Raw genomic sequence first — 24,371 nt, forward strand, 5'->3', positions numbered from 1 at the left:
TAAAAAGTTTGGGGACCCCTGCGAGTATTTCTTAAATTATTCTTTCAGTTCCATTATGTGAAAGACAAACTTACATCACACGGGTGCATAACTCCATATAATGCATCTCTCTTTTTAAAAAATACAGCCTAAGCCCTGGCCAGATACTCAGTTGGATCATCCTGAAGCACAGAGGTTGCTGGTGTGATATCCGATCAGGGCACATACAGGAACAGCTCGATGTTCCTGCCTCTCTCTCTCTCCCCCCTCCTCTCTTGCTGAAACCAATTTTTAAAAAAGAAGAAAGCTATAATTCTTATTTTTTTAAAGGAAAACCTAGCCCTGGCCGGTTGGTTCAGCGGTAGAGCGTCGGCCTAGCGTGCGGAGGACCCGGGTTTGATTCCCGGCCAGGGCACACAGGAGAAGCGCCCATTTGCTTCTCCACCCCTCCACCGAGCTTTCCTCTCTGTCTCTCTCTTCCCCTCCCGCAGCCAAGGCTCCATTGGAGCAAAGATGGCCCGGGCGCTGGGGATGGCTCTGTGGCCTCTGCCTCAGGCGCTAGAGTGGCTCTGGTCGCAACATGGCGACGCCCAGGATGGGCAGAGCATCGCCCCCTGGTGGGCAGAGTGTCGCCCCATGGTGGGCGTGCCGGGTGGATCCCGGTCGGGCGCATGCGGGAGTCTGTCTCTCCCTGTTTCCAGCTTCAGAAAAATGAAAAAAAAAAAAAAAAGTAAAAAAGGAAAACCTAAAACTTGGGTGATCTCTAGCCATCCAAATCAACATTATGCTTGCCTTTTAATACAGAAATTTTATCTGCATTATAATTAAACAAAACTATAACTGTATAAGTATTTTACCATTATTCTATTATTAAATATTTTAGAAACAAACCGAAAACATTCACAACTAATTGGCTCTCTTTATTTTGTAATTGAACCTGCTGGGAATTTATGTGTCAGTGTTTATCGATGAGTTAACTTTTTCAACACTGTAGAATTAATACTGGAACAGTTAATATATAACCTTATTTGTGTTTTTCTTAATGGTTGTGTTCTCTAATCATTTCGGTTTTGTTCTTTGATCATTTTAGCCTATTGCTGTGGAAGTTTTCTCTGGAGATGGACGGAATTACCTCCTTGCTTTTCAGAAAGGAATTAGAAATAAAGTCTATCAAAGGTATTATTTATTAGGAGTACTTTATATGCTAGCATGGAAAGAAATGGGAAGGAAACTAGTACCAGTTTAGCTAGTTTTTTAAAATCTGTAATTTAATTAGTGAATTAATGTCTTTGAAAAAAATGATTGTTTCATTTTTGCCAACCTCTCAAAACATAATTCTTCTAACTAGCTTTTTTAATGATGCTATTTTATTTTGAAATGCTATTTTTTTCTTCCGGTAACTTATAGTTATCATCAAAATCTACTTTTGTAACTAAAGTCCTGTGTCTCTAAATGTAAAAGGATGGTGAAACTGTAGCTTCAAAAATAATACTTCAGGTTATAAATAGGCTTTCTTCATTTTTATGTGATGGATGGATTATAATGATGGATTTACAATAGAGAGACTGAGTTTCCTTAGAAATTACATTCATACTTTCTCTGGCCTTGGAAGGGAAGTTAGATACCTTCATCATTGAAAAAGTAACACTGCCAAATAAAACTGTTAATCCAATCTAACCAAATTGTCTTTTTGATAAAATATATTTAAATTTTATATTTAATGATATGTAAAAAACAATACATATCATGGCACTTGAAGATATTTCTGTTGGAAGTATAAATAATAAGGCTTTTGTGCACTGACCATAGCTAAAGAGATCCGCTCTTATTTGAAAGGTGGTACAGATCCTGCAAGCCCTCTACTAAGGGAAGTTTGTATTTGTTATTTCCATGAGAAAGGACTAATGCCAAGCAACACTGTTTATCATTGCCGTATAGTCATATTACCAATGAGCTCCTAGAATCAGGGTGGTTCTTCAAATGAAGTGTTTGTATATGTTGGTTGGTAATTCAGAACTCTCTTCACAGATGAGCAGAGCTAACTTAGTACAGTGGCTGAAATTTTAGTTATCTATTTTATTAATCTCTAAAGGTGATACTGTTTTCAAAGCTAGCAAATTATTTGCTATTCATAACTACATAGAAAGCATTCCAAGATGAATTTTTTTTCAGAGATGTTTCTGTGTATATGCCGAATTCAAGGGCCACATTTATTCCAAGAATTTCTACATAATTCTCTTTGCCTTTTAAAAATGTATGTTGACATTGTAAGCAACTCTGAAAACAGTTTATCCGTGTCGCATAAAGTTTCCTGTGTGTATCGTCATTTGTTTAGTTATGTGTCTGTTCTGTCTTGTTTAGTTGTCATAACTACTTGCTGTCATGTGCATATTTAGCTGATAATCACTCTCTAGGACTTCACTACGGTAACTCGATTCCTGTGAATCAGTGTTGCAAGGCTTTTTCTGCCAGTAACATGGCAGCATATGAAAAAATCCAGAACGATCGATTTTGCTATGGACTTTTATTATTTGGCTTTGGAAGCCACCATCTTATCCTTTTTTGTATTCCCATTGCCTGCCAGTTATTGGAAAATGGAGGGGTAAATGTAAAAATTAGGACATAAATGAACTACCCATCCTTTCTTAAGCTCTTATTAGATCCTGACTGAGACTTCATTTCCAACTCTACATTTTAATACTCTAGGTTTTTGGCTGTCGTGCCGTCTCTAACTGACAGTTCGGAGTCTGTGTCAGGACAACGGCCGAACACAAGTGTGGAACAAGGGTAGGTTTTTTGCTACTTGCATTATAATTTAATAGTGAAATTATGATGTTTGTATCAGGACAGTATTATTTAATATTTTTGATGAGTGTTTTTTCTTCCTGATGGTTGTACAAAATTATTTAATTACTGAAAACTAGAAGGAAAAAAATGTATGCACAACCACTCATGTCAAATCATTGCTCACCTTTCGATCAATTTCCTTGGAGTCTTTTAAGCATACATACATTCCTATATGCATAATTGAGTTCTGCTGTACAGATTTCTATTCTACTTCTTCCATTCAGTGTTACATGTAAATATTACCCATTTTTAAAAACTCTTTAGAAACATTACTTTTATTTGCTTCCTATTCATAATATGTATAAAACATTCTTTTATTTGCAGTTATTTCATTTTTTACCATGTGTTCTTGTTATAATAATGCAAATGTGACTCATTATTTTTTAGAATAAAGTAAGATAAAGGGTATGAGTTGGAAGACTTTTGATACACAAAACCAACTTATTTTCCATAAAAATTATACACGTGTATATTCTACCATTTATGGATAAGTTTACTTGTCTCCATAAGATGCTTGTCAACTTTTTATATTTTTTTAAATTTTTACTGATTTTATAAAATGCTTTTTTAGTTTTTAAATGTGCATTTCTTTTATTATTAGTACCAGAGCTTCGTAAATGTTTGTTAGCCACTTAAGAATCATCATTTGTGAATTATCCATAACTTTTGCCCATTTTTTCCCTGAGTTTTGTGGTGGTGGTGTGGGGGGGTGGTTTGATGTTCTTTTCATTGTGATTTAATTGAAATATGCATTATATTAATTTCAGGTGTACAATGTCATGATTTGATATATATATTGTGAAATGACTAACACAGTTTTGTATGGGATTTTTCTATAATGAATTATTCCTATCCTTTTCATATTTGTTGCAAATTACCCAGTTTTCCTTTTAATTTTGTTTTTTGACATTTAAATTTAAACTCTTTATTTGTTCATACTTGTCAGTGGTTTCTTGTGCTCTTTTCAGCTACCTTTACTCTGAGGAAGTCCTTCTGGGTGATGTAGCCATTTTAAGAATCCAAATACCCACCTCCATGTACAGTCAGGGCTGTATTTCTTTGTAATACACTGGAAGAGAAACAGTGCTTTTGGATTAATTATTACAACATGCCAGAAAATGACTTAAAACTTTACTGGAGATCGTATAATTTGTAAAGAAAATTTGAGTTCATTCTATGTATTTCTCTTTAGGTGGTTACTTTCAGTTTTCCTTAGCTAAGATTGAGCACAAATATAAATGCTAAATACATGCTATTGTTAACCTCAGAAACACTGGTTTCTTTTTTTTAATTCAGTGAGAGGAGGGGAGGCAGAAAGACAGATTCCCACATATGCCCTGACTGGGATCCACACAGCAAGCCCACTAGGGGGCAGTGCTCTGCCCATCTTGGGCCATTGCTTTTTTGGCCCAAGCCATTTTTAGCGCCTGAAGTGAGGCCATGGAGCCATCCTCTGTGCCTGGGGCCAACTGACTTCAGTCAAGCCATGGCTGCTGAAGGGGAAGAGAGAGAGAAAAGAGAGAAGAGGGTCAAGGGTAGAGAAGTAGATGGGTGCTTCTTCTGTGGACCCTGACTGGGAATTGAACCCAGTACATTCACATGCTAGGCCAGTGCTCTACCACTGAACCAATCAGCCAGGGCCAAAACACAGATTCCTAATCGTTTATGTTGTTAATATAAATACAAGAAATGAAAGGCTTCCTTAGAGCACGTTTAGCCTTGTTTCTACTTGTAGTCAAATTTCTAGTACTTTTACCTGCTCAGATAATCTTCAACTTGCTATTTCATTGTTCTTGCTACTCTTTATGCTGAATTAGCAGTTCTTAAAGAACTTCTAAAAGCTCAAAGGCAAGAAGCAGAAACTCATTTCCAACTTTAATCTTCTTTCCAGTTGTTCTCTTTCTTATAAAATTGAATATGATCACAGCTCTTCTTCCAGGGAGAGTATCCTCTACATTTAATTTTCCTAATGGGAAGAATTATCTACCAGTGGAAAGTAATATCTGTATTGAGCTGAATCTATTTCCTTTCAGACAATAAAATATATAGTTAAGTATTTGCCTACTGGTTCAGTTACCACTTTACAATCTTCAAAGTATTAATTATCAATGTTATAAAGCTGTTAAGCCTAAAGAAGGGTTTTATAGCATTTTAGAAAAGGCTGCTATCAACAAAAATCCATAATTTTAAATACCGTGAATAGCAGTGACTTTCCTGTCAAAATACTTAAATTTCCATTTACTTTTCCACATGTCTTTTAGGAAATATGCACACAGCTTTTATGAACAGAATACTATGTATTATTTCAGTTATTTCAACTTAATGTCTTTATTCTTTGCCATAACCCACAGTAACAAATATATCCTACATCACATCCCAGGAGACACAAAGTGAGTTAGAAAAAGTAAGACAAAATTCACTGAAAATACTTTACATTACTGTATATGATGCCTTCCAATATTCTGTTATTATCTTCAGTTTGATTCTGTATTATTTCATATTGCAAAATGCTGATTGCAACCCACTAAACAGATCTTATGACCCACTAATAGGTCCTTCGAAGTTTGAAAAACTCCTGGACCAGATGACTTAAAATTTTCAACTCTAATTAGTCAGATTCAAAATTCTCCTGCCTACAATTTAATTATTTATTGTTTTCAGATCTGGGTTGCTTAGCACTTTGGTTGGAGAGAAATCTGTCACTCAGAGATGGGAGGTAAGCTAAATGAAAACGTAAGCGTCCTTTGTCATTTGTGGTTGGATGGTGTAAGTCATACACTTAAAAGCACTTTAATAACCCATAAAATATGTACCATAGAAAAAAATGTCTTGTATTTGTACTTTATACAAAAGTTTTAATGTTCTGAAATCAATAAGAAATTGTCCTTTACCTCATTTTGCATATAACATTTTTAGCGTGAACATAGTGGAGATAATTGATTGCTCTAAAATGGACCTTTATTTATCTTTCCCAAGAGAGGTGAAATCAGTAACTTCCAGTATCTGATGCACTTGAACACTTTGGCTGGCAGATCGTATAATGATCTCATGCAGTATCCTGTGTTCCCTTGGATCCTTGCAGATTACGACTCAGAGGTAAATCAAATCATTTTGTGTAAGTAGAAGACATTTTCAGAAGTAATTAAGAGATACTGCAGTGGCTGAATGTTTTACTTGCTTTATGGTTTCAAGTTCTCAACAGGCACTTATTCCAGGTTGAGAAGAGCTTTAGCTTGGACTTATACAAAATTATACAATTTCTTGGTATTAATTCATAACATCTATTTGGTTTCCTTAAGTGCTAATTAATTTATATTCACTGGTGGATGTCTCTCTGTTCTCTACACTGCAGCCAGTTTCAGAAACACAAATCTAATTGAGTCATCCCTCGGTTTAAAATGATTCAGGAATCATCATCATGATTTGAGGAGAATTTAAAAACCTCAGTACTATGCCCTTTACAGTGTAGCTCCTACGAGTCTATCCTTCATTCACTCCTATATTTGCTATTGTGGATTTACCCTGTCAGTCTCCCTGGCATATCTCAGTAGCTCTGCGCACGCTGTGCTTCTGGATTGGAATTCTCCCCAGTACTTGTGCACATCTCTCCTGTGTGCAGATTCACCTGGCTAGCTCCATGTCACCATGCAAGACACATGCAAGTATCAACTCTGGGGAGACTTCTGTCCTCTCTTCCTCTGTTCACACACTGCCTTGAAGCTGTTCATGGTACTGTCTTTTACATGTGTTACAATCAGACCCTACTCGCCTATGAGGCCCTGAAGTAAAAGAACTGTCTTATGTTTCTCCCAGTTTCCACCCTCTAGAACAGTGGTCCCCAACCTTTTTTGGGCCATGGACTGGTTTAATGTCAGAAAATATTTTCATGAACCAGCCTTTAGGGTGGGACAGATAAATGTATCACGTGACAAGACAAGTGTCAAGAGTGAGTCTTAGACGGATGTAACAGAGGGAATCTGGTCATTTTTTAAAAATAAAACATCATTCAGACTTAAATATAAATAAAACGGAAATAATGTAAGTTATTTATTCTTTCTCTGCGGACCGGTACCAAATGGCCCATGGACCGGTACCGGTCTGGGACCCGGGGGTTGGGGACCACTGCTCTAGAATACTATGATACTGGTACTTAATATACACTTTAATGTTTGTTGAATTAACCAAAAAAATATTAATGAGATATTTTGCGTATAGAATTTGAGCAGACAAATGTACTAACCTGACTTATATTTATAAATGTAGATCAGTTACTCCTGCCCGAGACTTTTAAATTACAAATTTGGCAAAATTTGGTTAGTCATGATGTCCTATAAAAAGAATACAAATTAAGTGTCCCACAGGAGCATATTTTAAATTTCTACTTTTAAATCCTCAGGAGGTAAATATATTAATTTTTTAATATACTGCTCACAAAGAATAGGGGATATTTTATCTCTTCATATTCATTTTGAAATATCCTCTAATTTTTGTGAACAGTATATATGAGTTAGGTCATTAGAGATGAGCCTTTAAAATAATCTGTGGTAGACTGAAAGATCTGATCTGATGGTGTCTTTTAGAGGTGAACAGATTTCTGGGTGCTCTACTTTATTTCCCTTCCAGTCACCTCCAAGGAGGAAATGCTCAGAAGTGAAGTTAGAGTGAAACAGGAGGAGAAGAAAACAGAAAGGAGATTTGATCCTCCAGTTTTGTTAGTGACAGAGGATAAAGATGAATTGTAGCCTTTGTGTCCACAGTCTTCTGCACAGTCTCCTGCTGTCCCCTAACCAAGACTGGGGAGACTCTTCTCTTCTCCCCCCCATCTCCAGATATGGATCCTGAGTATGAACTCTGTGAACACTTAATTTCCAAAGCAGTTGTCTTCAGACTGAAGCCATTAACAAACTGCCATGTGTCTCTCTGAAAAGTGTGAATAACCAGTTGGTACACAGCATTGTGTTGGAGTCCAGCTCTGCCAGTGTAACCCCACAGTTACAAGTCGTGGTTGTCTGCTATAACCACTATGTTGATGTGGGTGAGAGTAGAGGATGTATATATAGTAATGTGGAAGTGGGTTTTGTTTTGTATTTTAGGAGGTAGATCTTACTAATCCCAAGACATTTAGAAACCTGGCTAAGCCGATGGGAGCACAGACAGATGAACGATTAGCTCAATATAAGAAGCGGTATAAAGATTGGGAAGATCCTAATGGTAAGTAATTTCTCTTGTCATTAGACTTTGTACCTGTTTTCAAAAGTAAGCCATTATTCAGTGGTCTGACATACTTGCATCTTTCCCTAAATTGCTTATATATCATCACCTTTATATATATTGTATCTACACATGTCTATACAACCATCAGAGTAGAAAATCAGGTTTTGCAAGCCAACTGATGGCCATGCTTAAAAGAGATTTTTTAGTTAGGCTGTCAGGTACTGTTGAAAAATTAAAGATGTCTGCTGTGTGTAGGGGAGGCATTCTCCATAATAACATGCCTTTATTTTGAATCATGTTTAGGCCAAGAACTACACTTTTATTTATTGACTCTCTTTATGGACCACTTTTGTATTAAAAAAAACAAAGGGAGGCCCTGGCCAGTTTGCTCAGTGATAGAACATCAGCCCGGCATGTGGATGTCCTGGGTCTGATTACTGGTCAGGGCACACAGGAGAAGCAACCATTGGCTTCTATACCCCTCCACCCATCTTCATTCCCTTTCCTTCCCCCACTGTCGCCTCCAGCCCCACTGCAGCCATGACTTGATGGTTCAGGCAAGTTGGCCCTGGGCACTGAGGATGGCTCCAGTGACCTGTCTCAGGTGCTAAAAATAGCTCAGTTGTAGAGCAACAGAGCAAAGTTCCAGACAGAAAGAACATTGCCTTTAGGTGACTTGCTGGGTGGATCCCAGTTAGGGCTCGTATGGGAATCTATCTCTCTGCCTCCCCTCCTCTCACTTAATTTTAAAAAATTAATTTCTCTGGCCTGTGGTAGAACAGTGGATAAAGTGTTGTCCTTGAATGCTGACATCACTGGTTCAAAACCCTGGACTTGCCGGGTCAGGGCACATACAACAAGCAAGCAGTGAACAACCGAAGTGAAGCAACTGTGAGTTGATACTTCTCACTAGCACCCTATCTGTAAAATCAATAAATAAAATCTTCAAAAAAAAAATGAATTGACTACTTTCTGAAAGACTGTTCAGTTCACCTTTTTTTTTTTTTCCTGTATTTTTCTGAAGCCGGAAACGGGGAGAGACAGTCAGACAGACTCCCGCATGCACCCGACCGGGATCCACCCGGCACGCCCACCAGGAGGCTATGCTCTGCCCCTCCGGGGGGTCGCTCTGTTGCAACCAGAGCCACTCTAGCACCTGGGGCAGAGGCCGAGGAGCCATCCCCAGTGCCTGGGCCATCTTTGCTCCAGTGGAGCCTCAGCTGCAGGAGGGGAAGAGAGAGACAGAGAGGAAGGAGAGGGGGAGGGGTGGAGAAGCAGATGGGCACTTCTCCTGTGTGCCCTGGCCGGGAATCGAACCCGGGACTTCTGCACGCCAGGCCGACGCTCTACCACTAAGCCAACCGGCCAGGGCATCAGTTCACTTTTTATTTATTATGTTTAAGGTTTATCATGTGTACCCCACAAACAAGAAAAATAAAGGGAAAAAAAACCCTAAGCCTACCAGTATCCCCTATATGGACTCTTCTTTCCCCTTGCCAAGAATAGTAATAAAAATTGCATAATATTTATAGACAATTTAGAAAAATGCAGCAATACAGAGCCAGAAGCTAATGAAAACTGTAAGTCAATAAATAGTCATGCTTTAGTGGAAATGGTTTGCTTTTAAGGGTTATTATTACAATAAGCTTCAAAACACGAATTGCTAGATATGCTAGGTTTGGGGGAAAAGGCATTGAATGATATTTGCTTTTGATAACTGCCAAATATGTAAGTGAGGGTAACAGTGTCATCATAAAGTTTTCATGCTACAAATGCCAGCACTAAGTGTGTCAGTGTTGTAGTTGTCACACATATCCGCATTTTCAAGCTTTTTTTTTTTCTAGTAGAGAAGGAGAGGCAGAGACAGAACCCCACATGTGCTCCAACTAGGATGCACCCAGAAAGCCTACTAGAGGGTGATGCTCTGCCCATCTGGGGCCATTATTCCCATTACTCAGCAACAGAGCCTTTTTATTTTTGCACTTGAGGAGAGACCAACTTTGCTTGAACCAATTGAGCCATGGCTGCAGGAGGGGAAGAGAGAGAGAGAGAGTGAAAGGGGGAGGGGTATAGAAGCAGATGGGTGCTTCTCCTGTGTGCCCTGACCAAAATCGAAACCAGGAAGTCCATTTGCTAGGTTGACACTACCACTGAGCCAACCGTCCAGGGCATGTCAAGCCTATTAATATCAACTTTTTCTTTTATCTTCTTTTGTTTTCAATTATGCTATAATTTTTTGAACAGGGGAGACTCCAGCCTACCACTATGGGACTCACTATTCCTCTGCAATGATTGTGGCTTCATACCTGGTGAGGATGGAGCCTTTCACACAGATATTCTTAAGGCTACAGGTAAAACTCTAAATTTAGAATTTTTCCATTTTATGCAAGCCTTCTTTCTATTTAAAATTGTTGGTTTTTAAAAAAAAAACATTGTTATCTTGCCTTATAAGAAGACCTGTGATGATTTGGTCACAAAAGTCATCAAAATTAAAGGGGAATTTTTGCTGGACCGAAACCAATGAGCAAACTCTAGAATTAATTTACGATAAACAAGCGCCACAGTCCTTCAGTCAAGTAAGCAAGTAGGATGTGCTTTCTAGCCCCAGAAATGCAGTTCGGCCTTAATTGGCTGAAATCAACTCAACAAACTTTTTTTTTTAAAGTGTAGCTCATTTACTGTCTTTTTTACTAGAATTGCTTTCCTCCAGATTCTCTTTCATTTTTTCAGACAGCTCCAGGTGCTCGGAGGACTTGAGTAAATAAAGATAAAAGCCCTGCCTTGTGGAGCTTACATCACCAGGGTAGGCAAAAGTAGGTTTACAGTTGTGAGTGTGCCTGTTTATCCTGAGTTAAATAAAGCTACTGCAGTAATCAGAACCTGCGTGTCTTCTTCCATAAGACAACTGTAAACCTCCTTTTGCCCACCCTTATATTTTGGTCAAGGGAGCCAGACAAGCAAAATAAGTATATTGCCCAGTGTTTTAGAATGTGATAAATGCTATCAGAAAATTATAGGTCAGGGATAGGGGGAATTGGAAGTGTAGGAATGAGAGATGGGGTGGGGTGGGAGGGTTATGATGCTGTTTTAAAGAGTGGTCAGAGTAGGTCTTTTTGAAAAGTTGACAGCCAAACAAAAATTTAAAGAAGGTGAGGGAGTTACACTGGTATCTGGAGAAAGTGTGTTCTCTAGAGTAGACAAAGGGAACAGCCCACCCAAGGGCCCTCAGACAATATACCACCACTACGTCAGTTGTACGCCAGAAATATTTGGGGAGCAGCAAGGAGGCCAGTGTGTCTGGAGCAGAGTGAGTGTAGGGAAAAGTCCTGAAGGCCAGATTGTGGCAGGCCTTGATGGCCATTGGGTGGTCTTCGGCATTTTCCCACAGTGAATTTCATCACAGAGACAAATACTCTGTTTACTTAAACAGCATAGGGAGCTTGGTTGAGGAAAAGGGTGGTGTATCTGTGAGGCTGTGTAAGCCAAAGAAATCCCATTTCTATTTCAATTTGTTTTATCTGTATCTTTCTGATTACCTTCTTATTTCTTTACTTAATTCTCATTGGTGTGAGAACTTTAGCATTATTTATGAAATCATGTATATAACTTGAATATCTCCAACTGTGAATGCCTACATTATGGTCTTTAAGAGAACATCATCAAGATGTGGAAGAATTCCTATTCCTTATTGTCTTGCCTCTCTCTAAAAATTATTTTTTAAATTACTTTTTAATGTCTTCACATTTGGATTTCACTTTGATTACAAAACAAATACATTGAGTGCCCCTTATAAGGAATACCCCAAAAGAGAATAAGATTAGTTTTCTTTATGTGATCATTTAAAATGTTGTGTATTTGACATAAAATGATAGGAAAAGGAAAATTCACCAAACATTTATTTAGTATTTTCAAGCCCTTGAGCTTGATAGAAGCTGTGAGGGGGGAGTGGTTCACTAACAGAGAGGTGCCCTCTCCCTCTGCCCACAGGGGGGCCACTTCGACCTGGCTGACCGGATGTTCCACAGTGTGCGGGAGGCCTGGTATTCAGCATCAAAGCACAACATGGCAGATGTAAAAGAACTGATCCCAGAATTTTTTTACCTACCAGAATTCCTCTTCAATTCCAACAACTTTGATCTGGGTACGTAGCACTATGGCACAATCTTAGAAACATCCAGGAGGAGACTTGTAGAAATAAGTCGCTTTTCTGAAGATTGTCTGCAGTGTCCACTGACAAGATGTCCTTGTGATTTTGGCTACTGCTATTTACTATAATTGGGTGTCTGTGATTAAATATACAGAGTAAAATATACTGCTCACAAAAATTAGGGGATGTTTCAAAATGAATATGAAGCGATAAAAAAAGCATTTGATTTTTTTTTTAATAAACAAGAACATCAGAAAAGCAAACTCCAAGTCAAAGAAAGTTGTTCAATTATGCAGATGAGATGCAAAACTAACCTTTATTTCATTGGTGAAAATGCACTATACAAAAGGCTGAAAGTACTGGAGTATCTGCACGTTCCCTGATCCCCTCATTTTTGTGAGCAGTGTAGCTATTTCAAACCTAGAGTCTGAGAAATGTTTACAAACTGACACAGATTACATCTACTAGTCAGAATATTGGTATTTCAGTGAAAACAAAGATGAGTTTAAAAATTTATTTGAAAATTGTTACAATTGAAACCCATTAATAACCAAGTGGTATATCCAAATTTTCATGTATTATTTCAGTCTTTTGTATCGCTTGAGACATTCTCAGCTTACTTCCTAATATGTTTTAAAGTTAAAATTTCTTCCCTTGATCCTATTAGGCTACTGTTTTCTAGAAAAATGGGATCAAATCAACATTTATGAAAAGGAGAAAAATTTCACCAGTGCTCTCTTCCTAGTTTGTTGTCTGGCAGTTACAGGAAGTTGACTTGACTTGCTTACAGCTTCTTGGAACACAGATTGCTGATCTATGTTTCTGGTTATTTCTTTTAAAACATATCTGAATTTCATTGTTTCCACTATAGGATTTCCCTGCCAGTTACTGTTCTGTTTTATATTTTTTTATACCTCGTACTTTATACTGTATTTGAGTTCAGCATATAAATCATTACTATACTACCCCAAAATGTTTTGTTAACATAAAACTTAGAAAACTACTCATACCTAATCATTCGAGTGGTTTTTCTTTTTAAAATTTTTTAAAATAATTTTTACTTATTTATCGGCAGTCCTAACTTTGTGAAATTATAGCTCCAGGTCCAATGGGAAAGATAATGAGACTTGGTTTCCCCAGCAAAAGTCCTGAAATTGAGTCTCATTACCTCTCATTGGGCCTAAAGCTCACCCTAGACACCAAGTTGTAGGATTTAGAGTTGGAGACAGTGATGGTTCCTGGAAGGAATAGAATTGATGATAAACAAGGAAAACAGCAAATGTGTACACAGCGATTGACTATGGCTGCACATTAGTGTTATGTTCACTTACCGTCCTCCTTTGGAGAATGTTTTCTATTTCCTAAGGACAGCACTTCACTACTTTTAAAATGACAAATATGGAAAAGTATAGGAAGAAAGAGATACACTCAACCTTCCAGAAGTATTGAATCCGTTATAATAATCGATGTTGCCAAAGTTTCATCCAGCTACTTACAAACTCAACCAAATGCTCCAATTTCAAATAAGTACCTTTGTCACACTCTCCTTTATAACAAATCATCTTTCTTCCATGAAATCTCAGACTTTATAAAACACTATTTGCATATAAGACCTGAAGCCATAAATCTTTAAGAGAAAAACATAAGGTTAAATCTACATGATCTTGTATTTGGCAATGGCTTCTTAGATAGGATATCAAAAGCACAAGCAGCAACAACAACAAAAAAGATAAATTGGAATTGATCAAAATTTAAAACTTCTGCATTCAAAGACATTATGCACGAAGTGAAAAGAAAACCAGAGAAATGATATATATTTACAAATGATATATCTTATGATTCAAAACCCTGAGGTTACCAGCTTGAGTGCAGATGCACTGGTTTGAGTGCAGGTCACTGGCTTGAGCGTGGAATCATAGACATGACTCCATGGTCGCTGGTTTGAGCCCAAAGGTCGCTGGGTTGAAACCCATGGTTGCTGGCTTGAGCAAGGGGTCACTGGCTCAACTGGAGCCCCCCAGTCAAGGCACTTATAAGGAAGCAATCACTGAACAACTAAGGTGCCACGACAAAGAATTGATGCTTCTTGTCTCTCTCCCGTCCTCTCTCACTTAAAAAAAAAAAAGCCTGAATAGATATTTCTCCAAAGAATTTAGTCAAATCAATTAGTCAAAGAAATTAACCCAATAAGCACATGAAAAATGTTCAATATCAATAGTTATTAGGGAAATGCAAATCTAAACCACAATGAGGTGTCACTTTACTTTTATTTTTTTTGTTTTTAATTTTATTTATTCATTTTTAGAGAGGAGAGAGAGAGGGAGAGAGAGGAGAGAGACAGAGAGAGAGAAGGGGGGAGGAGCTGGAAGCATCAACTCCCATATGTGCCTTGACCAGGCAAGCACAGAGTTTCGAACCAGCAACCTCAGCATTTCCAGGTTGATGCTTTCTTTATCCACTGCGCCACCACAGGTCAGGCAGTCACTTTACTTTTAAGTGTGACTTACAATGAAAGCAAAATGCACACTAACAGAAAATACCAAGAACTGGCAAAGATGTGGAGATATTAAAACTCTTCTACATTGCTGATAAGAATGTAACATAGTTCAGCCTCTGTGGGAAGCAGTTTGGTGGTTCCACAGGAAGTTAAACATAGAATTACCATATGGGCCCTGGCCAGCTGGTTCACTGGATAGAGTGTCAGCCCCGCGTGTGGACGTCCAGGTTCAATTCCTGGTCAGGCACACAGGGATAGCAACTATCTACTTCTCCCCTCTTTCTCCTCCCACAGCCAGTGGCTCAGTTGGTTCAAGTGTCGACCCCAGGCACTAAAAATAGCTCAGCTGATATGAGCATCGGCCCCAGAAAGGGGTTGCTGGTGGATCCCAGTAGAGATTAATGCGAGAGTCTGTTTCACTATTTCCCCTCCTCTCACTTATATATCCAAAACAACTGAAACAGGGAATCAAATACAGGAAACCCGCATGTTCAAAGCAGCACTGTTTACAATAACCAAATGGCAGAAACAGCCCACGTGTTTATCAATAAGGAAACAAATTGTGGAATATGCATATAATGAAGTATTATTTAGCCATAAAGTATGAAGTGCTGAGAAACACTGTAACGTGGATGAACTTCATGCCAAGTGAAAGAAGACAGACACAGAAGGAATTATTTATGATTCCATTGATGTGGAACACCTGGAACAGGTGGTTTCCAGGAATGGGGATGGGGGATGAGAAGAATGGGAGCAACTACTTAAAAGTACAAGGTTTCTTTTTAGGGTGATGAAAATGTTTTGGGACTAGAGAGGTTATGGTTGCAGAACACTGTAAACATACTAAATGCCACTGAATTTTTTACTTTAAAATAGTTAGTTTTATGTTATGTGGATTTCCCCTCAATAAAAAGAAAGCAATAAAACACAGTTTGCCTCTTTGCCCAGAGAAGAGAGTAAATGGTTTAAAAGCAAAAGCCACTTAGGTCTTTTCCCTATTTCTGGAATGAGTTACATTCATTCCAGGTCTTTTTTTTTTTTTTTTTTTTAAGATTTTATTGATTTTAGAGAGAGGAGAAAGCAACAGAAACGGGGGATGGAGGGAGGAGCAGGAAACATCAGCTCATAGTTGCTTCTCATATGTGCCTTGACTAGGCAAGCCAAGGGCTTCGAACCAGCACCCCCAGTACTGCAGTCTGACACCTTATCCACTCTGCCACCACAGGTCAGGCAGTCCTCCGTCTTCTCGTCCTCAGACCGTTAACTATATGTGGATGGGAGTTGCAGAGTGGCAGAATTAGGTAGACCACAAGTTTTCTATAGACATATTCCCTTTAAATGTAGATGGTGCTGATTAAATACAATTATATCACATAATTATTTAGGGATTACAAGCAAAATTTTGAAAAGTAGATAATATCTGAAATAGCCTGGGAATTGTGACTTGCTTCTCATTTAAAAAAATTAGTCCTGGAGAACATTTCAAGGGTTCAGGAGTGAGGGTGTGAAGGGTGGGAGTGGTTGTAATGACTTGGTTGAGTTTTGTGGGGTTTTTTTGAGTCGTATGGTAATTGTTCCAAGTCAAGACATTATTTTAAATATTAAACTAATTTTTGTATCTCTCGCTTACTGTCACATTTTTAATAAACCATCAAATAAAAATGATGAAAACAAAATTGTTTCTAAGGAAAATATTTTTATTGGCCCTTACTTGGAACTGTCTTTATGTTCCAAAATCAGAACAATTGCACTTCTCTATGAAAATTCCTAATACAACTGTTTATCTAACCAACTACTGTTAAGTGAGTAAGGTAGCCGTATTGTTTATAGTCATTTTTTACAATGATCATCTGATTTGTACTTAGGAAAACTGTGAGCTAAAGTTAGCTGTTTGGTGTTGTTTTAAAAAAAAAATGAGAATAATAATCTGTTTCCTTAGATTCCAGTTCGATTTAATGTGTTTTGTTATGGATAGATTTCATTGCAGAAAGTTTCTTTAATATCTTAGAGATTATCTGGATATTACTTAAGATAACAACATATTATTTCAAGAATACATTAAAATAACCAAAATACGTGGAATAAATACCACTTGGTGTATATTATGACAACTTGATGTTTTTGTTTCTGCCAGGTAGCCCCTTAGTCGTTCCAAATGTTTTTTTCTGTTAAATAATATACTAACAGCAAACCATTGTATTTTATGTTTTATTTCTTTAATGAGAATCTTTGCTGCCATATATGTATCAATTCTACAGAGTTCTCTGAAGAATTTAAGAGTCAGAAATATGAGAAACCAGATGTTTCCCAATATCTCAAGGAGACAGTGGTTCTTTCATTTCCTCTTAAATGAGGAGAGCAAACTGGAAGTTACTGAGGGATGAGGTATTCTTTCAGTAACCCCCTTCAGGGGAATGGCGGAATTTTAAAAAAATATTAAGACAAGGAATGCAATACTAGTTACCTTCTAATGACTCACCGAGCTTTAAGCTGGAAATGCTTAAAAAAGGAAGAGTTTAGAGAAATATTAATGATTTTCCAAATGAGCCATCCATCCTAAGGGAATTGAAAGGTTTTTCCAAACTCAAAACAGTAACTCCGTAAAATTTTTCGTTAAAGACTCCTGTGGTCAGTGAAATTTCAGATGTGTGTCTAATATCCCTCCTAGAAAAGAGCAGTGCAGGAAAGAAACACATTCAGCTCTGCATAACAGCATTTCCTGAAGTTCTTTGACCGTGAGCACCCCTCAGTTTTGCTAACACTTAATAAACCTCTCTGAAGAAGCGCAGTAAGGAGCAATCTCAGGGAAATATCAGAGTAGATGATCTCTGAGGGTCCTTTCTGGTGCCAAGATTTCATATTTCTGATCATCTAAACCCACAATTTCTCTGTTACTTTAATATGAAGTCATTTATATATCTTTTCCATTTTCTTTTTAATGTTTCCAACTTTACAGGGTGTAAACAGAATGGCACCAAGCTTGGAGATGTTATCCTTCCACCCTGGGCGAAGGGGGACCCACGGGAATTCATCAGAGTCCACCGAGAGGTAATGGGAGGACACTTTGTATTGGGTCACTGACCACAATACAAAGAGAGGACCTTGAGCAATGTATCACCCATTTGGTCAAGTTACTAATATTATTTTAATGATTTTTAGTTATGGTTCCTATTGACAACTGACCGGTTCTACTTTCTGAAAAATTAATAAATGTCAGCCAGTGACTGAACTTTTGTTTTGAAATTACAGGCTTTGGAATGTGATTATGTGAGTGCTCATCTGCATGAATGGATTGACTTAATCTTTGGCTATAAACAGCAAGGCCCTGCTGCAGTAGAGGCTGTAAATGTCTTCCATCATCTGTTCTATGAGGGCCAAGTAGATATCTACAACATAAATGACCCACTGAAGGAGACAGCCACCATAGGGTTCATTAATAACTTTGGTCAAATTCCTAAACAGGTATGGATGTTCTTACCATCAGTGTTCTCTGTTTCATTTTTAAGCTCTGGAATATTTCTTCCGATGATTAATGACCATATAATATAATAAAGTACAGACTGAATTTTCAGTAAAGAAGCATAAATATAACCCAGTAAATTCCAAGACTTGTTTTCTCTTCCCTTTTACATACAAACAAATAGAAATTTTGTTGTTCAAAGAGGATTTTCCCTCACAGACTTGGGCGAGACCTGGCAGGGGTCTGGAGAGCACAGTCAGGAAAGCAGGTGGGACTGGGGCCGCAGTGCACAGAGATGGCTTTCATTTTGAAGCCAGTAATAAGCCAGTGCTGAGTTTTATCAGAGACACGACATGAGCATATCTAGGACCACCTAGGGAGCTCTTACAGGAAGTAGTTCAGGGAACAGGTGGTGGTGGTTTGAATTAAAGAGGTATGATAAGTGCTATGATGTGAGACTGCCTGCCGTGGGCGTGACCGGCCCTGCATCAGCCGCTCTAACCACCTTCAATAATGAGCAAACCTCCGTTAAGAGACTCCCTCTCTTCTTTCAGCCCCACCGTCCTGGGCACACCGGGAGGGCGGGATGCACCAGAGTAACCAGCGCTGTGGAGAAGGCTTTGCTGGGCTATTCAGAGCACCCACTTTCCCTAAGTCCGTGGCATCTAGCACTTTGCCCCTGACTGTACTTTTCTATTCCTGCTTCAGTTATCTCTCCAGGACTCCCTTTTTGTAGGTTTCAAGAGCTGACAGTTGGGAACACAGAACAATGGCTAGTCTTTGTACCTGGAAAAGCTGTGAAAGACAGCAGGACAGCCTGTAACTGCACCATTCACAGGGCAGTCTGTCTCCCAGTGAAGGAGCCCGGTTGACTTTTAAAGTGTAATGCTTGTTGCAGACACTAATCACAGCAGAGGATTCTTAGTTAAACCTTTCATTTTTTTCTGAGGGTTATAGGCACAGAAACTATGTTTCATACCTTCTGGGAAAAAGTATTTTGAACAACAATAAAAAATCAAGATACATGCATTGTTGCAGGATTTTTATTCCCACATTTGAGTATAAGAGGCCAGCAGTCTGGAAGATAGAGTCTGGATAATAATATATTTCTTCTAGAAATAAAGAGCAGAGATGCCAAAGATTTTTTTTTTCCTTTACAACATCAGAAAGTAAAAATAAGGCAATAACATTCACACTTTCAGCAAATTAGTTACACCTAAAAGAGACCAAAATGATGTTGCACAGAGAAAGGCATGCTGAAGCCAGAAATAGCCCAATTAAACAAAATCTGCTTGCCTTGGAGCACAGAATAGTGTCGAGCTGTAAGGATTGGTTAATTTTTAAACATCACTGAAAAATAATTGTTACTTGCCCTGGCTGGATAGCTCAGTTGGTTAGAGCATCATCCCTTAAATACAGAGGTTGCCAGGGCACATACAGGAACAGATCAATATTCCTATTTCTCTCTCTCTCTAAAATAAATAAAAAATTTTAAAAACATACAAAAATAAATAGTCACTTGACTGTATTTTGAGTAGACTAATTGACTCTGGAAAAGTTACTATGAAATTATTGTAACATGATGATAACGCAAGCATAGCATCATAGTCCTGTCCCTACTTACCAAGGTATGAGATTGCTGGCAACCTCTGAGCCTCTTTGAATTTCTTTCCTCAAATGCAATAATACAGCACCTGCTGGTTGTCATAATACTTAAGTGAAATAACATAATACCTAGCATATAATAGGGCTGAATAAATATTAGCTTATGTTATGTGTCACCTTCTCTCATCTCAGTTATTTAAGAAACCTCACCCACCAAAGCGAGTAAGGAGCCGACTCAATGGAGACAATGCAGGGATCTCTGTCCCACCAGGATCTACAAGTGACAAGATCTTCTTCCATCATCTAGACAATTTGAGGCCTTCTCTAACACCCGTAAAAGGTAAGATAATGGGAAATAAACTTTGGACTTACGATTCTGTGGGATTATTTAACAATCCTAGTTGAGCAGTAACAACTTTGCTTCTTGACAGTAATACAATTTTGTAGTAAGTGCTGTATTTCTTGTGTTAAATTACCAAATACTTGTTAGATTTTCTCCTTTTACTTTTCTGTTCTTTCCTTTTTTGTTTTTTTGACCTTTTGAGTTTTGCATCAAAAAGAACCAAAAGTTTCTTCCCCCACTAAGATAGTGAAAACTAAAATACCAACTCTTATAGCTCAACTTGTATGTATATAGAAAAACTCCTGTCACCTTCATTTATACATGTTCTGCCAATTTAGAAATAATGGTAAGAAAACTTCATTTTTAATATACCAATTAAAAGCTTTTCTGAGGTTTCTGAAAGTACTGTTTCAAGTGAATTTTTCCCTTTTAGGATAAAAATAAAATATTTTGAAAAGTCTTGAAGTTGTCATCTAAAGAATCCAGATATTGGCACTTCAAAGTCTGGTTAATTGGATTGGCCCCTGGCCCCTGGCTCAGGCCGTTTCCTTCCTTACACAGACATCAGCCTGTGCCAGCGCTGATCACTGCCTAGCAATGATTCTGGAGCACTGGCCTGGTTTGCTCTAACCAGAGAGGTGCTAAAGGTGCAGATTGGCTGAAAGCCTATGTGTGGCATGCTTTAGCGCAGGCCACATCGCTCTGTGCAGCCCTGGGATCGGGAAGGCAGGCCTAATTGCTGGGAGCCAAACCCAAGTCCCAAAGCACAGCGAGGCCAGAGGGAAGCCCTGAGGAACACTGGTGTGGGTCAGCACCCGCCCAGCAGGGTTGTGGAGATGGAAGAGCCAAACTCTGCTTCTGAGTTCATACTGTCCTAATGGGGGTGTCAGTATGCTTGATTTGTACGAATATTTGAGATTACTTACCATCCTGTATGGAATAATGAAGTTAATTCTTCCTGCCCCTTTGGTAATTATTTATTTTTTTATACAGAACTCAAAGAGCCTGTGGGACAAATTGTGTGTACAGATAAAGGCATTCTTGCTGTAGAACAGAATAAGGTGCTCATCCCACCACTCTGGAACAAAACCTTCGCTTGGGGCTATGCAGACCTCAGCTGCAGGTTGGGAACCTATGAGTCAGACAAGGTGTGCATCTTTTCACTCATTTCATCTTACTCTTTCGTGGCTGGGTATCCTGCTTAATGGCGGTGGGAAGAGCTCAGGCCAAGCGCTTTTCAGCTGTTCCTTCAAGGCCCAGAAAAAGAGAGCTCTCTCCTTAGATCAGGATAAAGGAGGCAGTGGACAAGTCACGTTTCTTACAGAGCAAGCCCCTTTTAGAAAGTTGTATTCTAGGCCCTAGAATCTAGGGAATAGTGGTTTTCCTCTCCCTCAAATAGTTCTTCCAGGACGTCCTAGCCAGCCAGGTAATGAGCATTTCTTCCAGCCAGAAGAGCCTCTTCTTGGTGAGTCACCATCTGGCCCATTTATCGTTTTAGTACTTTTTTTTTTTTTAAGATTTATTGGTTTTAGAGAAAGGGGGGGATGGGGAAGAGTGGGTAACATCGACTCGTAGTAGTTGCTTCTCATATATGTCTTGACCGGGCAAGCCCATGGCTTCAAACTGGAAACCCCAGCATTCCAGCTCAATTCCTCATCCACTGCCACCTCAGGTCAGGCACATTTTTGTACTCTAAATGGCTAGCAGAAGACCTGTTACCCCACCCTCCAGGAATTAGCAGCCACTGTTTTGAGTCCCATACAGTATGTATCTTTCGAGAGAGACTGTAGTGATCCTTTGTGCCCTGCATTCACCCTCCGACAGGCCCCTCCAGAATGCAAGAGGGATACGGCATGCACAGATCTGCACGTTGCACTGGGACACATTTAGTCACATTTGCATCTGCAGCACTCGTGCTTTCCTTTTGTGTTGAACTGGCTTTGGCAAACACGTCCTGCCACCAGATTGTCCCAGCATCTTACAGAGCGTAGCACAATGTGAATATAATTTTTCTGGATCAGAGAAACTGGAGGCCCCTGTTATGGTTTTCAGCAGCCACTATAATTAGGAGGATGCAGAGGTGGTTCAGAGTAGAGCTTCAGTGGAAAAGTCGCTAAGTCAAAACCAGCCCAGAAGGTACTCGGTCATTTGCCTCTGAGGTACCTGTATCGGGGTCCTGGTCCTTCCCTCAGTGTGCTCAGTGTGTTTCAGACATCTGTAGTACTTGCTGGCCTGTGTGTCTCACATCTGTTTTATTTTGCAGGCAGTGACTGTTTATGAATGTTTGTCTGAGTGGGGCCTGACTCTCTGTGCCATCTGCCCCAACCCCAAGCTGGTCATCACGGGCGGAACGAGCACCGTCGTGTGTGTGTGGGAGATGGGCGCTTCTAAAGAGAAGGCGAAGACCCTCACTCTCAAACAGGTACCAGCAGAGCCAGAAGCTATTCCGTCTCAGCCCCCCAAACACTTCCTTAACTTCAAGGACCATAATGGACAAAACCAAAAACTAGGTTCTCTTGTTAGAAATGGGTCTAAAAAGTAAAGGAAATGAAACCAGAAGAAACTAGTTCTAAAAAATTATCTAATCTTTTTTTTTTTTTATCTGAAGCAAGCTGTCCTTGCGTAATATATTTAAGTGATATAAATGTTTCTCAAAAGTTATATGTAAATTGAATTTTTGCAAACCAGATTATTTTAATATGATAGATTTGTGTTAATTTTCTTTTGGGTGATTTTTATTCAGCTGGACCATTACGTCTTTTAGAGAGCTCCCACTATGTTTAGGAAACTGCTGGGTGTTTAAAAAAATGTAAAACTTTGGTCCTCGCAATTTTACAAGGTAGGATTAGCTCTAATTGCACCTGAAAAAAATCACAAGTTGGAGAAGTTTAAGACATGTGGCCAAGTCACACTTACTGCTAAAGCCAGAATATAAATTCAGTTCTCTGTGTGTCTCCAAAGCTTATTTTAAAGCCAAACTCAAATAAAATACCTGTGGAAATAATTGAACCCCTTGTACTTACATCCCAACAACCACCTAGATAGGCCAAGAGCTGGTTGCAGGGTCTAAAGGTAAGCTATGCAAAAAGGTACGGTTTTGACATGAGCAGATAGATACGATGTAGACTTATTATTGATGTTTTTTGTTGTTTTGGGGGGAGTTTTTTTGCTGATCCAAACTTCTGCATGCAATTTTTTCAATTTAGAAAATGCACTTTGAAGGTAGTGTGCCAGTAACCTTAGTAGAAAGCGCTTCTTATTTAAAATACCCTTCTGGGGTTTACTAAGCGTACAATAAGAATATCTGTGTGACCCAAATTTTAAGCCAATTCATTATTTAAATAGTAAATTCAGATTACTGTTAGGAACTGCTAACAGTATTTTCTTTAAAATACTTATTTTCCCCCATTGCCATTCCCTTGGGTCCTGTTTCTCCTCATGCTCCAGCAAAAGAGAAGAAAGTTCTTAATCTCATTGGAAGGAGGAGTCCCTCTTGGACAGAGATGTCCTGATGTCTCCTGTTCAGTAGTAGGCGCTCAGCAGATACGTCAGGCCCAACTTTTCCCGTTACCCTTCTGGGACCATGTATGTGGGCCATGCAGTGCTCACACTTTATACATTTCATTTTAGATCCATCCAATTGTAGTTCCTTACCATGGACTTAGCAGGAATTGATGTCATAAAAAAATAGTTTAGCCTGACCAGGCGGTGGCACAGTGGATAGAGCATCAGACTGGGATGCAGAGGACCCAGGTTCAAGACCCCGAGGTTGCCAGCTTGAGCGCGGGCTCATCTGGTTTGAGGAAAAGCTCACCAGCTTAGACCCATGGTCGCTGGCTCCAGCAAGGGGTTACTTGGTCTGCTGAAGGCCCACGGTCAAGGCACATATGAGAAAGCAATCAATGAACAACTAAGGTGTTGTAATGCGCAATGAAACACTAATGATTGATGCTTCTCATCTCTCTCTGTCCCTGTCTATCCCTCTCCCTGACTCACTCTCTGTCTCTGTAAAAAAAAAAAAAAATAGTTTAAACTCTGGGAGGTCATAATCGAAACATCTCCCCGGAGAACTGAGAGGAACAAATCTAAGCTGGGTTCCAGTGGCCATTCTCTCTTCCCTCTAAAATGCTGGCCCACGTCCAGGAAAGAAATGTATAGAAATGGACTAGAGGTCTCCAGACCACTCCCTGCCTCCTGGTGGGGTGAGCCAAGCGCAGGCGGCAAAAGGAGAAGGGAGTCCCTGCAGACACTGCCGCCCGCCCTCAGCCCAGCACACAGG

At 39.1% G+C, this 24,371-nt stretch overlaps 1 protein-coding gene across 7 annotated transcripts in view; it reads left to right on the forward strand.

Moving 5' to 3' along the window:
* The window catches only part of WDFY3 (WD repeat and FYVE domain containing 3), a 281,383-nt gene that overhangs the window by 242,150 nt on the left and 14,862 nt on the right, over positions 1 to 24,371 (forward strand). For all 7 annotated transcript variants that reach the window (XM_066281026.1, XM_066281031.1, XM_066281029.1 and 4 more), the window contains 12 exons: positions 1,070 to 1,155; positions 2,686 to 2,766; positions 5,488 to 5,542; positions 5,803 to 5,922; positions 7,920 to 8,037; positions 10,285 to 10,391; positions 12,028 to 12,181; positions 17,641 to 17,732; positions 17,934 to 18,146; positions 19,942 to 20,089; positions 21,086 to 21,240; positions 22,356 to 22,514. In XM_066281026.1, coding sequence (XP_066137123.1) covers positions 1,070 to 1,155; positions 2,686 to 2,766; positions 5,488 to 5,542; positions 5,803 to 5,922; positions 7,920 to 8,037; positions 10,285 to 10,391; positions 12,028 to 12,181; positions 17,641 to 17,732; positions 17,934 to 18,146; positions 19,942 to 20,089; positions 21,086 to 21,240; positions 22,356 to 22,514 — 1,488 coding nt within the window. The remainder of the gene's footprint in view (positions 1 to 1,069; positions 1,156 to 2,685; positions 2,767 to 5,487; positions 5,543 to 5,802; positions 5,923 to 7,919; positions 8,038 to 10,284; positions 10,392 to 12,027; positions 12,182 to 17,640; positions 17,733 to 17,933; positions 18,147 to 19,941; positions 20,090 to 21,085; positions 21,241 to 22,355; positions 22,515 to 24,371) is intronic.

This window comes from Saccopteryx bilineata, chromosome 5 (genome assembly GCF_036850765.1).
Source record: "Saccopteryx bilineata isolate mSacBil1 chromosome 5, mSacBil1_pri_phased_curated, whole genome shotgun sequence".
In the NCBI taxonomy this organism is placed as follows: Eukaryota; Metazoa; Chordata; class Mammalia; order Chiroptera; family Emballonuridae; genus Saccopteryx; species Saccopteryx bilineata.